The 15,249-nt window shown below is 45.0% G+C and overlaps 1 protein-coding gene across 2 annotated transcripts; it reads right to left on the reverse strand.

Annotated features, from left to right (window-relative positions):
* Window positions 1-12,306: 12,306 nt before the first annotated feature.
* Window positions 12,307-14,813, reverse strand: LOC106610820 (kazal-type serine protease inhibitor domain-containing protein 1). Of its 2 annotated transcripts, none has more exons than XM_014210434.3 (4): window positions 13,593-14,813; window positions 13,210-13,370; window positions 12,895-13,042; window positions 12,307-12,761 (listed from the first exon to the last, which is right to left on the reverse strand). In XM_014210434.3, exons 1-4 carry the CDS (start codon window positions 14,071-14,073, stop codon window positions 12,646-12,648), a joined length of 906 nt encoding a protein of 301 aa, XP_014065909.1. In that variant the 5' UTR covers window positions 14,074-14,813; the 3' UTR covers window positions 12,307-12,645. The 2 variants fall into 2 exon arrangements, with proteins under 2 accessions (XP_014065909.1, XP_014065908.1); XM_014210433.3 differs by having other exon boundaries at window positions 12,895-13,069; window positions 13,593-14,812.
* Window positions 14,814-15,249: the final 436 nt, after the last annotated feature.

Consider the following 15,249-nt stretch of genomic DNA (forward strand, 5'->3'; position numbering starts at 1 on the left):
CTCTAATAGTTGTGATCAATGTTCCCTCTAAGCTGCGCGCAGAGAAGCACGAGATTGAACTTCACTCAGTTTTCCCCATTAGTTAATTAACACTATCAACATTTCCCTTTACTGTGGGAATTGTGATTGAATCAACGCAATATTAGCCACTTTCAATGCAACATAGTGAAACAAAACAAACTTTGCAAGACTTAGTATGCAAAACGAACTATGCAAGAGATGTTGTTGTTGGCAGAATGCATCGGAGTATGATTCTATTGCATTGACAGGCATGACTTAGGGCCGTACTCTACACAGACCTGTGCACCATAACCTATAAGAGCTGCAGTAGGCCTATAGGCAATAGACCATTTATATATGGATCTGCCATTCACTTTGAACTGGACTGTTTTTACAGCATGAGCGGTCATCAGTAGATGCACTTGTTTTGTTGTTGATCAAAGTGAGCGCTACATGTAGCAACATGTGCACATTTGTTAATATCCTTTGCTAGTTAGTGAGTTATTAGCCCAATTATAGATAATTTGTAGTCAGCAATGGGGGAGGGATTGCTTCCTACAGGAGCACAAAACATGTGCATTTCTAGACACCTTTGAAAAGCATGTCAGGAAAATAGCTTATTTTTTGTCTTAAAGGGGCAGTGTTGTATTTTGAGACAGACTTGAATAATAATGTATTTTATTTTGTGGTGGTTTCTTGCGTCAAATAAAACATTTGTCACAGTGGATGAACATGCTTTTTTCAAAAGTCTCATTGAATGTAGGCCTATATTGAACACCACACATTGGCTGCTGCTGTTGGCTGAACAATAGAACAGCTATTTCCATCTTTTAATGTTATGGGAAGCATTTTCACTATTGTTTATGATGGTAAGCAACTCTGGTAGGCACTGAGATGCAGTGCCTTCGACCACTGCGCCACTCAGGAGCCCAGTGGGAGCCCATTCACTGAGTCAGTGAATGCAATATTTGTGTGAAGGCACTACCAAACATGGTCAGTCTATTTCTAATAACAGGAAGTTGTGCAACCTATTGAGAGGTCACCCAGCCAGGTGAGAGCAGGAGCTCCAGGATGCCACAGGTAACCTGATCTGATGTTGACAGAATGGGACAGGTGCTCTAAGTCTGACTGGATCCAATTCACATATGCTGCAAGCAGGGCCAACCTTAGCCTTTTGGGGGCCCTATGCAAGATTTGGGGGACCCCCCACCTCGTGGGCGAGACATTGGATAAGAGTTAAATGACGTAAATGTACATTTTAGCAGCCCCCCTCTTGATGGCGGAGAGAAACATATTTAGTTTTAAAGTACATTTCCTGCAATTCTACACATTTTGCCATGGGCCAAGAGAAAATGTTGCAGTTTTAAAGGGAATTTCCTGAAATTCGACTAATTTTACCATGACCTACCATGTTAATGTGATATCTGAGTGAGAGTGACTAACAAAATCAGTGAGGGCCCCCTGGCGGTCAGGGCCCTTGGGCGCGTGCCATTTGTGCCCGGTCGATAATTCGGCCATGATTTCTGCAAGTTTAGATAGCTGGGTAGACTAACTTATCAATCAAAAAAATGTTTTTGCTGACAGCGCTAATTGAATGACTGACATAAGAGGAAAACTACTTATGCACAACCACATTTCAAAATTGCACCTTGTTTATTCTACTATTCTAACACTCAACAGTAAGTTGAGACCCCGACTGAACCCCCCCCCCAATATATTTTAGATTCTTCAAAGTAGCCACCCTTTGCCTTGATGACAGCTTTGCGCACTCTTGGCTTTCACTCAACCAACTTCATGAGGTAGTCACCTGGAATGCATTTCAATTAACAGGTGTGCCTTGTTAAAAGTTAATTTGTGTAATTTTTTCCTTCTTAATGCATTTGAGCCAATCAGTTGTGTTGACAAGGTAGGGGTGGTATACAGAAGGTAGCCCTATTTGGTAAAACACCAAGTCCATATTATGGCATGAACAGCTCAAATAAGCAAAGAGAAACAGTCCACCATTACTTTAAGACATGAAGGTCAGTCAATGTGGAAAATGTCAAGAACTTTGACATTTTCTTAAAGTGCAGTCGCTAATAACATCAAGCGCTGTGATGAAACTGGCTCGCATGAGGGCAGCCACAGGAAAGGAAGACCCAGAGTTACCTTTGCTGCAGAGGATAAGTTCATTAGAGTTAACTGCACCTCAGATGGCAGCCCAAAAAAATGCTTCACAGAGTTCAAGTAACAGTGTAACGCGAGTCGTATAAAGGGGACCAAGGCGCAGCGTGTAGAGTGCTCATATTTACTTTTAATGAATATACTTAAACAAAAACAACAAAACGACCGACAACAGTTCCATCAGGTGACATACACTAAACAGAAAACTACCCACAAAACCCAGGAAGGAAAAACCCCTACTTAAATATGATCTCTAATCAGAGGCAACAAGGATCAGCTGCCTCCAATTGGAGATCAACCCAAACAACCCCAACATAGAAATAGAAAAACTAGAACTTAAACATAGAAATATAAAACATAGAACAACCCAAAACACCCCCTGTCACGCCCTGACCTACTCTACTATAGAAAATGACATCTTACTAGGGTCAGGAAGTGACAGTACCCCCCCCCCCCAAAAAAAGGTGCAGACTCCGAATGCAACATAATCAAAACAACCACAAAACACAAAGGGAGGGTAGGGAGGGTGACAAGTCTATGGCAGCTCAAATGCAGTCCACATAACCTTAACCTCCAGCATAGGAGGCGGCTCCGGTTCTGGGCGTACTCCCCGCTCCACCTGCTGATCCTTCTGCTTTATTACCACCTGACCGTGGATCGTCGTCGAAGGAAACGGACTGTAGATCATTGCTGGAGGTTCTGGGCTGCGGGCCGTCGCTGGAGTTTCCGGGCTGCCGCTGAAGACTCTGGGCTGCGGAGCGCCGTTGGAGGCTCCGGACTGGGGAGTGTCGCTGGACTGGGGAGCGTTGCCGGAGGCTCCGGACTGGGGAGCGTCGCCGGAGGCTCTGGACGGAAAAGCGTCGCCGGAGGCTCCGGACTGGAAGGCATCATAATAGGTTCCGGACTAGTGACCGTTGCTGCTGGCTCCCTGCCATGGATCATCTCTACAGGTTCCGCACAAAGGATCATCACTGGAGGCTTCTTACCATGGATTATTCCTACAGGCTTTGTGCCATGGTTTATCCCTACAGGCTCCAGACCATTTATAATCCCTCCAGGCTTTTTGCCAAGGATTATTTCTTCAGATTCCAGGCCATGGATTACCTCTTCAGGCTTCGTGCCATGGAATATCCCTACAGGCTCCGGGCCATGGATCATCACTAGAGGCTTAGTGCCATGGATCATCTCTACAGGCGTCGGACCATCGATTATCATTGGAGGCTTTGTACGTGGAGCAGAAACCGGTCTCACCGGACTGGGGAGACGCACTGAGGACCGAGTACTCAAAGCAGGCAGGGGCCGTACTGGGTTATGGATGCGCACTGGAGGGGGAGTGCGAAGAACAGGCACAGGACGTACTGGATTCTGGAGGCGCGCTGGAGGTAGAGCACGAGGAGCAGGCACAGGACGTACTGTGCTATGGAGGCGCACTGGAGAGAGAGTGCGAGAGGCAGGCACATGCTTACCACAAAAAGCACGGGGAATTGGCTCAGGTCCCAGTCCTGGCCCAGCCAAACTACCCGTGTGCCCCCAAAAAATGTTTTGGGGGGGCTGCCTCTCGTTCTTCCCAGGTATGCTCCGATATCGTTCGATTACCTGGCCCCAAGTCCAGTCTCTCCTCTCAATCCACTCCTGATGTGACCAGGTGTCCATTTCTGCCCGGGCACGCCGCTTGATCCAATCATGGTGGGTAGTTCTGTAACGCGAGTCGTATAAAGGGGACCAAGGCGCAGCGTGTAGAGTGCTCATATTTACTTTTAATGAATATACTTAAACAAAAACAACAAAACGACCGACAACAGTTCCATCAGGTGACATACACTAAACAGAAAACTACCCACAAAACCCAGGAAGGAAAAACCCCTACTTAAATATGATCTCTAATCAGAGGCAACAAGGATCAGCTGCCTCCAATTGGAGATCAACCCAAACAACCCCAACATAGAAATAGAAAAACTAGAACTTAAACATAGAAATATAAAACATAGAACAACCCAAAACACCCCCTGTCACGCCCTGACCGACTCTACTATAGAAAATGACATCTCATTTTTTTTGTCAGGACGTGACAAACAGACACATCTGTCTCCTGTTCAGAGGAGACTGCGTGAATCAGGCATTCATGGTCAAATTGCTGCAAATAAACCACTACTAAAGGACACTAAGAAACACGAGCAATGGACATTAGACTGGTGGAAATCTGTCCTTTGGTCTGATGAGTCAAAATGTGAGATATTTGGTTCCAACCGTTCTGTCTTTGTGAGACGCAGAGTAGGTAAACGTATGATCTCCGCATGTGAAGCATGGAGGAGGTGTGATGGTGTGGGGGTGCTTTTCTGGTGACACTGTCAGTGATTTATTTAGAATTCAAGTCACACTTACCCAGCATGGCTACCACAGCATTCTGCAGTGATACGCCATCCCATCTGGTTTGCCCTTAGTGGGACTATCATTGGTTTTTCAATAGGACAATGACCCAAAACACACCTCCAGGCTGTGTAAGGGCTATTTGACCAAGGAGAGTGATGGAGTGTTGCATCAGATGACCTGGCATCCACAATCACCTGACCTAAACCCAATTGAGATGGTTTGGTCTTCCCTGTGGCTCAGTTGGTAGAGCATGGTGTTTGCAACGCCAGCATGGTGTGTGCAACGCCAGGGTTGTGGGTTCGATTCCCACGAGGGGCCAGTACTAAAAAATGTATGAAATGTATGCATTCACTACTGTAAGTCACTTTGGATAAGAGCGTCTGCTAAATGACTAAAATGTAAATGTAAAAAAATGTTTGGGATGAGTTGGACCGCAAAGTGAAGGAAAAGCAGCCAACAAGTGCTCAGCATATGTGAGAACTCCTTCAAGACTGTTGGAAAAGTGTGCAAAGCTGTCATCAAGGCAAAGGGTGGCTACTTTGAAGAATCTCAAATATTAAATCTATTTTGATTTGTTTACACTTTTTTGGTTACTAAATGATTCCATATGTGTTATTTCATAGTTTTGATGTCTTCAATATTATTCTACATTGTAGAAAATAGTAAAAATAAAGAAAAACCCTTGAATGAGTAGGTGTGTCCAAACTTTTGACTGGTAATGTCTATGTAAATGTGTGTATATTTTTTGGGGTAGGGGCCCCCCTAGCGGCTGAGGCCCCTAGGCAACCACCTATGTCGCTTATGCCCAGGCCCGGCCCTGGCTGCAAGCTGTAGGTGATCTATTAGACAACTACAGTAATTCAGAGCTCTGAGACTCCCCTCTGTTCTCCCTTACCTGGTTGCCATGATACCACATTGCAATAATGTTTATTTACCTTATGTTCACAGTGGAGAGTTGTCTGAAACATGAATAAGGAGAATGACTAGACTCGACTGGACTGGAGGGGTATAACATAGGTTGAAACTATGGAAATAACTTGTTAGTCACCCATTTCGAATAACTATTGTATTTACTTGATTGACATAAGAGAATGTGATATAGTTAAAGGGACAACATCCCAGCATGTTACATTTTTTGGTTTGTTCAATAGGCCTACAAATCAGTTTTTAACATCCAATCATATTCAGATCCATCAAAAAATATGATGGCTTAAATAGTCGATGGGATAAACCTTGACAAATGTCATGATCAAACTCTCTTCCCTCTCCTTCCATTATCCCCTAAACGGCACCTTATGCCAAATACAGGTTATGTGACATCTGCTATGTCCTGATTGGCTAATGGGGATATGATATGCTGCTCACCTGTTATCCACACACCAGTGCATGGTAAACACTTCCAGTCCGACCTGTAAGAGAGACCATCTGGCGCAGCGCATTAATACCACCTCTTTAACAATGGCTTCTGGGAAGGGAAAAGGGCAGATTGCACCACAACACCCAATAAAAAAAGGCTATGCCTGACATTTAGCTCCTAATACAGGGCTTTAGCTCCACACAGGTTGCACTGTACTCTACCAATAAAATACAGGACATTTCAGAGAGCACAGGTTGCTTTGTGTAAAAGTCTGTTTTAGTCAAGGTTGTCATATTTTTCATTGCGGGGATGGCGGAAGTTTATACAATTAAAGGCAGTGATGATTCTCATGTTGCTTTCAAATGAACTTCAGGTGATCTAATAGCCAGTAGGGTTTGTTACAAAGGTTGAATATCATAATATTTTTAAATTGGGGTTGACTCATTCTGATAATAATTAGGTACAATAAAGTCAAAAAGTACTTTTTGGGTGAAATGATATCCATTTACCCAGGTGGACAGTGTGTGGTTTGTTGATAACTGAACGGTGAATATTGTGGTCCTATAGGTGGATTGTATGTCAAATAAATGCATGTGGAATTTTACCTGAAGACTTGTCAAGATGTTGCTAATGCAGAACAGTGCCCTCTTGTGTTAGATCTTTCTTCAGAAGAAGAAAATGTTCAATGTGTGTAGATGTTGGACAAAAGAATGATCACTGTTTGGTCAGTGTACGTCGCACAATCAAATTCTAAATAAAAGCTGAAAATGTGACACTAGTGATATGACAGCTTCCTGTCGTTAGATGGGTTAAATCTCTCACACACAGAGCAGTACATTTCTGTGTAGAGAAACACACTGTAACACATACACACAAACCAAGATAACAGAGATGCCAGTGTCTATCAGTGCACGGGATTCTGAAATCGTTGAGTTTGAAACAAACCTTTCTGAGGATTCGGCAAAGTATGTCAATATGAAGACCAACACAGCAAAAACACTGTCTGTCCGAAAATCAGGTAAGATAGCAAATAGCATTTTAGTCTTGACATTTGTATTTGTGAGCTGCTAAGGTGGGAATGAGAAATGTTTGAACTAACATCCTTGTGGGTGAAATAGTCTCTAATAAATTGATGTTCTCTGTTATTTTCTTGTATTTGTGAAGTCAGTATAGTTTTCATTGTCATAAAATAGATTAGGATTTATAACCATGGGCTGGTTGCCCAGACACAGATAAAAAATTCTGGACCAAACAACAGAATATCCCGTGCTTTTTAGATGAAATACTAGGCCTAATCTGTGTCCAGGAAACCAGCCCTATGAGTTTTTGAAGTCTGTATCTCCACTCCAATCATGTTCAGTGATGCAGGGGCTGTGTCCCAAATGGTATCCTGGATTCCCCATGTAGTGCATTACTTTTGACCGGAGCCCTATGGGCCCTATGGGCCCTGGTAAAAAGTAGTGCAATACATTGAAAATAGTGTACCATTTGGAGTGCAGCCAGGTTAAATGTGTGTTAGTCCTCAGGTCCTGCAAAGAGAAGACTCTACAGACTGGTTGCTGTCAGCTTTGGGCTGCAGTGTGTTCTGCAAGTAACTCTGAACATCTCCTTGCGTCTGGCCCACTGTGAGTCCAATATCTTCTATGTAGAGTGTGATTTTTAATTATACACTTTATAGCTAGATTGCAAAATGAAGACAAATCTCTGGCACAATGAAGAAAAAATAATGTACATTTTTAAAATGAAGATACAGATCTATTAAGCAGGGCTGTAGAGTGGAAATGTCACCTTTCTTTCAGATGTTCTCAAATGATACGCATGTTTCTGTGTACTGATGAAATAACTGATAGACTCACAGCTTCTTTCAGCAAACTCAACTACAGCTTCCTGTCTTATTCAACCACAGCTTCCTGTCTTATTCCAGCTAACTTATGGCAGGAACAAATAAAATGGTTAGAGACCAATTATATCAACCTGAATGAAGAGAGAGATCAGCTACAGATCAGTTACAACCTGACTAAAGAGAGAGAGGCTTCAGTTTGAGCTGGGGGAGTAATAAAATGTGTGTGTGTGTTTGTGTGTTTGAGTGTGTGTGTTGGATCAACTAATAATGCATACAAACACCAATGAATAGAAAGCAATTCACATTGTGTATTCTTATTGCTGTCTGAAAGAATGGAGGAAGTTTAACTCCAGCTGGTATTACATCTCCAACCAGTATAAAACCTAAAGAGAGGAGCAGTAGGACTGTCTGAAGAGAGGAGCAGACAGGACTGTCTGAAGAGAGGAGCAGACAGGACTGTCTGAAGAGAGGAGCAGACAGGACTGTCTGAAGAGAGGAGCAGTAGGACTGTCTGAAGAGAGGAGCAGACAGGACTGTCTGAAGAGAGGAGCAGACAGGACTGTCTGAAGAGAGGAGCAGTAGGACTGTCTGAAGAGAGGAGCAGACAGGACTGTCTGAAGAGAGAAGCAGACAGGACTGTCTGAAGAGAGGAGCAGACCTGGCGGTCATAAACAGCGAAGAGGAACAGTTGAGAGAGAGCGGGAGAGAGAGAGAAAGCGAGAGAGCGAAAGAGAGAGAAAGAGAGAAATGACCCTTTGAAGTTTTAAGATCTTTCAAATCTTTCAAGATTCAAACCAATAATCCTCAGGCTACAAGTCTCATCACGAATGCATTGCATTCAGTGCAGTTGTATTATGACTTAACTGTTGCTCTCTTTCTTCCAAGGTGCTGCTTTCATCACATCAACAAGTCTTTATACGCATGATTTGGATATGTTGAAATGTAATCCTCAGTAAGGCTTGTAGGTTCTGGAATTCTGGAGAGCCTAATAATAGAGGTGGGATTGGAAACTGTGTCAGCCTTTACTACCATACCAAATCTGTGCTGAATAACTGGAATGACCTGGCATGCTACGCTTTGATGAAATGGACCAATGAGATTGTAATTGACTGTTCTACAGACAAAAAAAAACACACAGACACACACAAACACAGACACACACACATGCACGCACGCACGCACACGCCCATACACAAGCTAGCAAGCTGGTATGTAGACACACACACATACTGTAAATACAAACATACTGGCAGGCAGATATACAAAAACACATGCAGGTAAACACACACACACACACACACCTTTAGAGAGCTTTTAATTGCTTTTAGAACACCAAAATGTTTTTCTTATATATTGTTTTTAATGAACTAATTTCAGGTATTAGATTATACTGTAGCTATTACTACATTTAAAAAAAAGTGTCTGTTAGCATGCAATCTCACTGTAAAATCTAACAAGTCATATTTTTATGTACAAATACATGTTTGGAAACGTAGTCCCTCTCTGGTACTACGTTACATTATAGTGCCCTTATTACTGTGCAACTACTGATGTAATTACAGTGTAACAAGTAATGTAATAAGTCATTATTACACTGTACTTACAGCAGTAACCCTAACCCTAAACCTAACCCTTACCGGGTATCTCTGACTCAATTTAAGAGCTGTATGTACTCCACCACATCCCCTTCAGCGAACCCTGCTCCTTCTCAGAGCACTCCTGTTCCACACCAATCCTCATTAATTAGATGGGCATTCAGGCAGATGGAAGAGACTTGGCAAAGGCATCCAAATATTAGAATTATAGGGTGTAGATGTGTCGATTCAATTCAAAGAGCAATATCCCTCAATGGACAGTAATGCTGGGCTAGCATATCTATTTTTTGTAATCTTCTTTATTTGTGTATATGTGTGTTACTATAAGTTAAAATAGAAGGTTGGGTTATACCAGTTGAGATCTGCTCCTCAGATGAGCATTGGTGCACAGTGGAGAGAGAGATGGTTGGGGTGGGGTCTGAAGGACTAGCCACACTGAGTTCTCTACAGCTGTTGTCACTAATGAGGATAATTACCACAGTAATGACATTACCGTATCTGAGGGAATGGATGGGAAAACAAGTGGTAGTGTGTGTGTGTGTGTGTGTGTGTGGGTGTGTCACTCGTTCTTTCCTGCTTTGAATTACAGTAAATTGACATAACTCTCTCTCTCTCGCTCCATCTGTATATATCAATCATTCTCTCTCTCTCTCCCTCTCTCTCTTTCACTCTCTCTTTTTCTTTCTTGCTCTCATTCTGTCACTCGCTCCCTTAATCTCAATCTGTCTTTATTAGACTGCAATAATTGTATTTGTGCCTCATATCCGCTATATCAGATTCTAGTTTGTACAAGGTAATTAGCAGAGGAAGGGGAGCCTCCACACCATGAGGAGATGTGTCCCGCCCTGACCATAGAGAGCCCTTGTTTCTCTATGGTGTAGTAGGTCAGGGCGTAACTAGGGGGTAGTCTAGTTTATATTTCTATGTTGTGTTCTAGTTTATATTTTCTATGTTGGTGTTTTGTATGATTCCCAATTAGAGGCAGCTGGTAATCGTTGTCTCTAATTGGGGATCATATTTAAGTAGCTATTTTTCCCACCTGTGTTTGTGGTCACGTTTAGATTTATTTGTTTTTGCTTGAAGTTTCACTTTGGAATAAAGATGTGGAACTCTACACACACTGCGCCTTGGTCCCGTTCTTACGACAACCGTGACAGAATATCTCACCAAACCAGGACCAAGCAGCGTGTTCACCAGGTGAAGGAGTTTTGGACATGGGAAGAAGTGATGGGTGGATGCGAGACCCTTCCTTGGCAGCAGACGGAAGGTAATGATGGAGGAAGGCAACGACACCGGGGTTCGCGGCCACAGAAAGCCCAAGGACAACCCCAAGATCTTTTTGAGGGGGGCACAAGGGGTGGCCAGTACGTCATGTGCCTGCTCCCAGCACTCACCCTGAAGAGCCAGAGACTGTCAGGGAGGCAATGGGGAAGTTGAGAGATTAGAGAGATGTTGTGCAAGTGTGTTCTGCTCAACATCCGACCAGAGGATCCGGTTAGCAGTCTGGTGCAGCCTGTGCCGGCCCCACGCATCGGGCCTCCGGTGCGCCTCCCCAGTCCGGTGTGTCCTGTGCCTGCTCCTCGCACTCACCCTGAAGTGCGTGTCCCCAGTCCAGAGCTTCCGGCACCCAGTCCAGAGCTTCCGGCGACAGTTCACAGTCCAGAGCTTCCGGCGACGGTTCATAGTCCGGAGCTTCCGGCAACGGTCCCCAGTCCGGAGCTTCCGGCGACGGTCCCCAGTCCGGAGCTTCCGGCGACGGTCCCCAGTCCGGAACCTCCTGCGACGGTCCCCAGTCCGGAACCTCCTGCGACGGTCCCCAGTCCGGAACCTCCTGCGACGGTCCCCAGTCCGGGACCTCCTGCGACGGTCCCCAGTCCGGGACCTCCTGCGACGGTCCCCAGTCCGGGACCTCCTGCGATGGTCCCCAGTCCGGGACCTCCTGCGACGGTCAACGGTCCGGAACCTCCAGCTCCATGGCCGGAGCCTTCCCCTGCGCCGATGCCCAGTCCATGCACGGCGTCCAGTCCAGCTCCAAGGCCAGAGTCTTCTTCTGCGCCGATGCCCAGGCACGGCGTCCAGTCCAGCTCCAGGGCAGGAGCCTTCCTCTGCACCGGTGCCCAGTCCAGGCACGGCGTCCAGTCCCGCTCCATGACCAGAGCCCTCCGTTGCACTGGTGCCCAGTCCAGGCACGGCGTCCAGTCCATGTCTCATTATGACATCATCTCTTTTCACACAATCGTAAAGAACATTTTGCTCTCCGGCTGGTCCCTTCAGAGATGAGAGTGTCAATGAAAGGTGGGAGAATGGAGATAATGAGAAGAGAATGGGAGAGAGGTAATACATGTGTGAGAAAAAGAGGGGACGAGAGAGAAAGGAGAGATGGAGGGAAAGAGAGAAGGTTGGATGGACTGTGTCTCCCCTCATGTTTCTAATCTCTTATCAGCGTTGACTAACATAGAACCTTTCACAAAAGTCTAAGTGCTAATGCAGGCTGCCATTCAGATGAAGCCTCTGTATCCAGCAGGGACCAGTGGATGAACTGAAGAGAGGAGAGGATTAACAAGCCAGGCAGGGAGTGGCACATACACACATTCCCTCTGGTGGGTCACATATTTCAGTCCTTCAGTCAGTCTCTCTCTCTCTCTCTCTCTCTCTCTCTCTCTCTCTCTCTCTCTCTCTCTCTCTCTCTCTCTCCGTCTCTCTGCCTCTCCCTGTCTCTCTGCTTATATTTCTCCCAACTTTGTCAGCTTGATCTTATTTACAGCAGCTAACAACTGCTTGCCATATTTCTCGAGTGTGTGGAGAGAAAGAGAAGGATGACCAGCCTGTCGGCTGGAAAATATAGACTGCGTCCTTGTTTCAACAGAACCACTATGTCAATAGTATCTCAATGTAAACATATATAAGATCTAAACAAATATCAGATCTGCAAACACTAAGGACTTGGAACTACAGGAAGGGACCAGTGATTTACAAACCCCCAGTAAGAATTTAATGCATGGGCATAGCACCCTCTGCTGCTGTGATTCAGAACAACATGCAGAATGCAAATGGAAAACAAGTTGCATACAAAAAGTTGCACACAAAAAGTTAACAACAGTGTTTTATTGTGTTCGTGCTATGATAATGCGTGCCATAGTATGATACGCTAATAGAAAAACTAGTCTATTGATATGTGGTATTCTACATATGAGGATATTTTGTTAACAAACGTCATGCTCAGACGACATGCTCTTGCTTCTCCAAATACCTCTCCTTTGGTCAGTTTGTTCATTTTCTGTAAGTTAAACACTGTTGTTGTTATATAGACCCACAGTTCATCCCAGGTAGTCTCCAGATTCTGTCTGCCCATCATCGCTCCCTTCCTCAGTGTCGTCATAGTAATACTCCTCTTCATCCTCTTCATTCAGACGGCCTTTCAGAACCCTCAGCTCTGATGTAGAGACAGATCGGGAAAAAAATGAAGAAGCCAATGGTGAAAACACCCATTACAAATCATATGAAGTGTTGGACTGGGATCTTACAGATCGAATGCTTTATGGATAGTATTTGCTGCCCTGTCTCACCCTGTCTGAGCACCGTGAGACGGGCGGACGCAGACGTCTCCCCCAGTGCATTGTGGGAGATGCAGGAGTAGATCCCTGCGTCTGAGAGGTGAAGATTCTGTATCTGCAGCCAGGTAGAGACTGTGTACCTCTGGGGGCCACCTCGAGCCTGGGAGGAGGAGAGGGAGGGCGGAGTCTGGGTATACAGGACCAGACACAGGCCACATAAATACACCAGATGTCACATGCAAGTACAACTTCAACGACGGAATGTAAACTTCAGTAAACTTAGACATAAATAAATAGTAAAGTGGTACACTGGTGACATCATTAGACCTGGACAGAGATGTGTGGATCGTCCCCTGGCAGGAAGTTGTCACTGCCCTTCTTCCTCCAACTGAGGTTGGGCAGAGGGAAGGCAGAGACCTCACAGCCAAACACAATGTCATGTCCAGTGTAGTTGGACAGGTCTCTGGGGGCTCTGGAGATACGAGGAGCTGAGCCAGGGAGGAACGCCATATAGAGACCAGAGTTTACATTGTGGCTCTTTTCACAGAACATATCCACATTACTTTTTTATATAAATAATGTAGTGAATCTTTAAAGCTGTAGCTCTTTTAACACATTAACACCATGTTACAGCAGCAGCCTCTCTACTCCATTCTTAGACCAATAGCTTTAACCTGACTGATGCTATGATAAGAATTGAGTATAGTCACCAGAGTAGCATGGTCCCTGTCCAGTAAGCCTCAGAGTGGTTCCTTTCCGACTGGCTGCCTCTCTCAGCTGACACAGGTTGGGATAGGTGCGTCCATCAGAGCCACACACAGAGCCCTGTGCCTCACACACACACTTAGGTTCTGGTTCACCCCTCCCGCGGCCCCTCCGTCCTCTCCTGGTTCTCCTCTGGCAGACCAGCCCCTCTCCACAGCGCCCATAGAACTCCTGCGCCCCATCCGGGTCACACTGCTGCCCCTCCACGTTGCCACACTGCTCACAGCAGCCACAGCTGTCCTGCACTTGCCCTGCTGGACAGTTAGAGGGCGCCAGAGGGCAGCGCTCCCTCTCACACTCCCCACAGCCCTCGCCCTCCTCCCATAGACGCAGCCAGCCGCGGTGCTGGGGGGGCACCCCAAGGGTCAGATGGACAGATACACTCACACCAACACACATACACAACCACACCCCAGCCCAGGCCATGGTATGTGCTTCCCACAACAAACACACAAGCACAAATGCTCTCTAAGTCAGTCACTGTCAGAGCAATTTCTCCTTGGAAACTTACAGAGAGAGGAGACACTGCAGAACCCCAAACCAGCACCAAACTGCAAATGTCTCGTTTATGTAGAACCCAAACCCCTGGCTCGGTCCAAAGCTGGAGAATGTTGATCTGGCTGTTATCGTGTAAAAGCCTGTGGCTGTGTTGTTCTTCTCTGAGCTGAAGTAATATAATAAATGTTCCCTTCTGTCTCCAGTGCCACGTTGGGTTGGTCCTCCTCTGGATTGTTGAATTTCTGTGTTTGTTCCAAATGCCTTCTTCTTTTGTTCACCTTTCTCAAATAGTGTCTCCCCGTTTGTGTTTCTCCAGTTTTAGAGAAAGCGATTCAATTCTGCACGCAAATGAGGAGGTGTGAGGAAATTGTACCCACCGAATACTTCTCTCTTCTCCCCTCTTCTCTCCTCCGTCACAATGACTGCCTTTCTTCATGTGCCAGTGTTCCTCGGCAGGACAGGAATGGTGCAAGAGTTTCAAAAATGCCACAACATATAAAAGAATGCCCCTCAATGTCTATTTCATATAGGCATTGATGTGGGGATGCCTCCTCTCCTACAAATCTGTCATCTGCACAGACCATAAGTCATCTCCCATACACACTGAAACATGTATCTACGTTAAGATGGCACGTAAATGTCCATTTATGATAACATCCTTTCGATTTTATCATCCCTCTCTCTCTCTCACTTTCTCTCAGAGCCACTCTCGCTAGTGGAGCCATGTGACATTCCTGGGTCTGGCAATGCTTTGTGTCTGCCAGTGAATCTGTCTGCATTTTGGGATGACACATGAAAGAATGTTATTTAATATCTCTCAGTTGTATTGTGCATTTTTGAAACACATGTTTTTTATTATTATTTGGTAAACAAATTGTTTAAAGCTGAGATACAAAGAAACTATATTGTTCTGCCTTGAGAGTTTGGGGGTTTCGTTCGCAACGATATAAAATCATCTCGGATAAGAGGATGGCTTGAATCATGTCCAAATTAGAATGGAAGTTTGTATTTTTTATGTTTTTAAATATCTGTTCATAATGATGATTCATTACTTCCTCCTGCCACCAAAAATATGTTTACGATGCTTGTACATTTTCTGTGTCA

The sequence above is a fragment of the Salmo salar genome, chromosome 09 (genome assembly GCF_965601325.2).
Source record: "Salmo salar chromosome 09, fSalSal1, whole genome shotgun sequence".
Taxonomy (NCBI): Eukaryota; Metazoa; Chordata; class Actinopteri; order Salmoniformes; family Salmonidae; genus Salmo; species Salmo salar.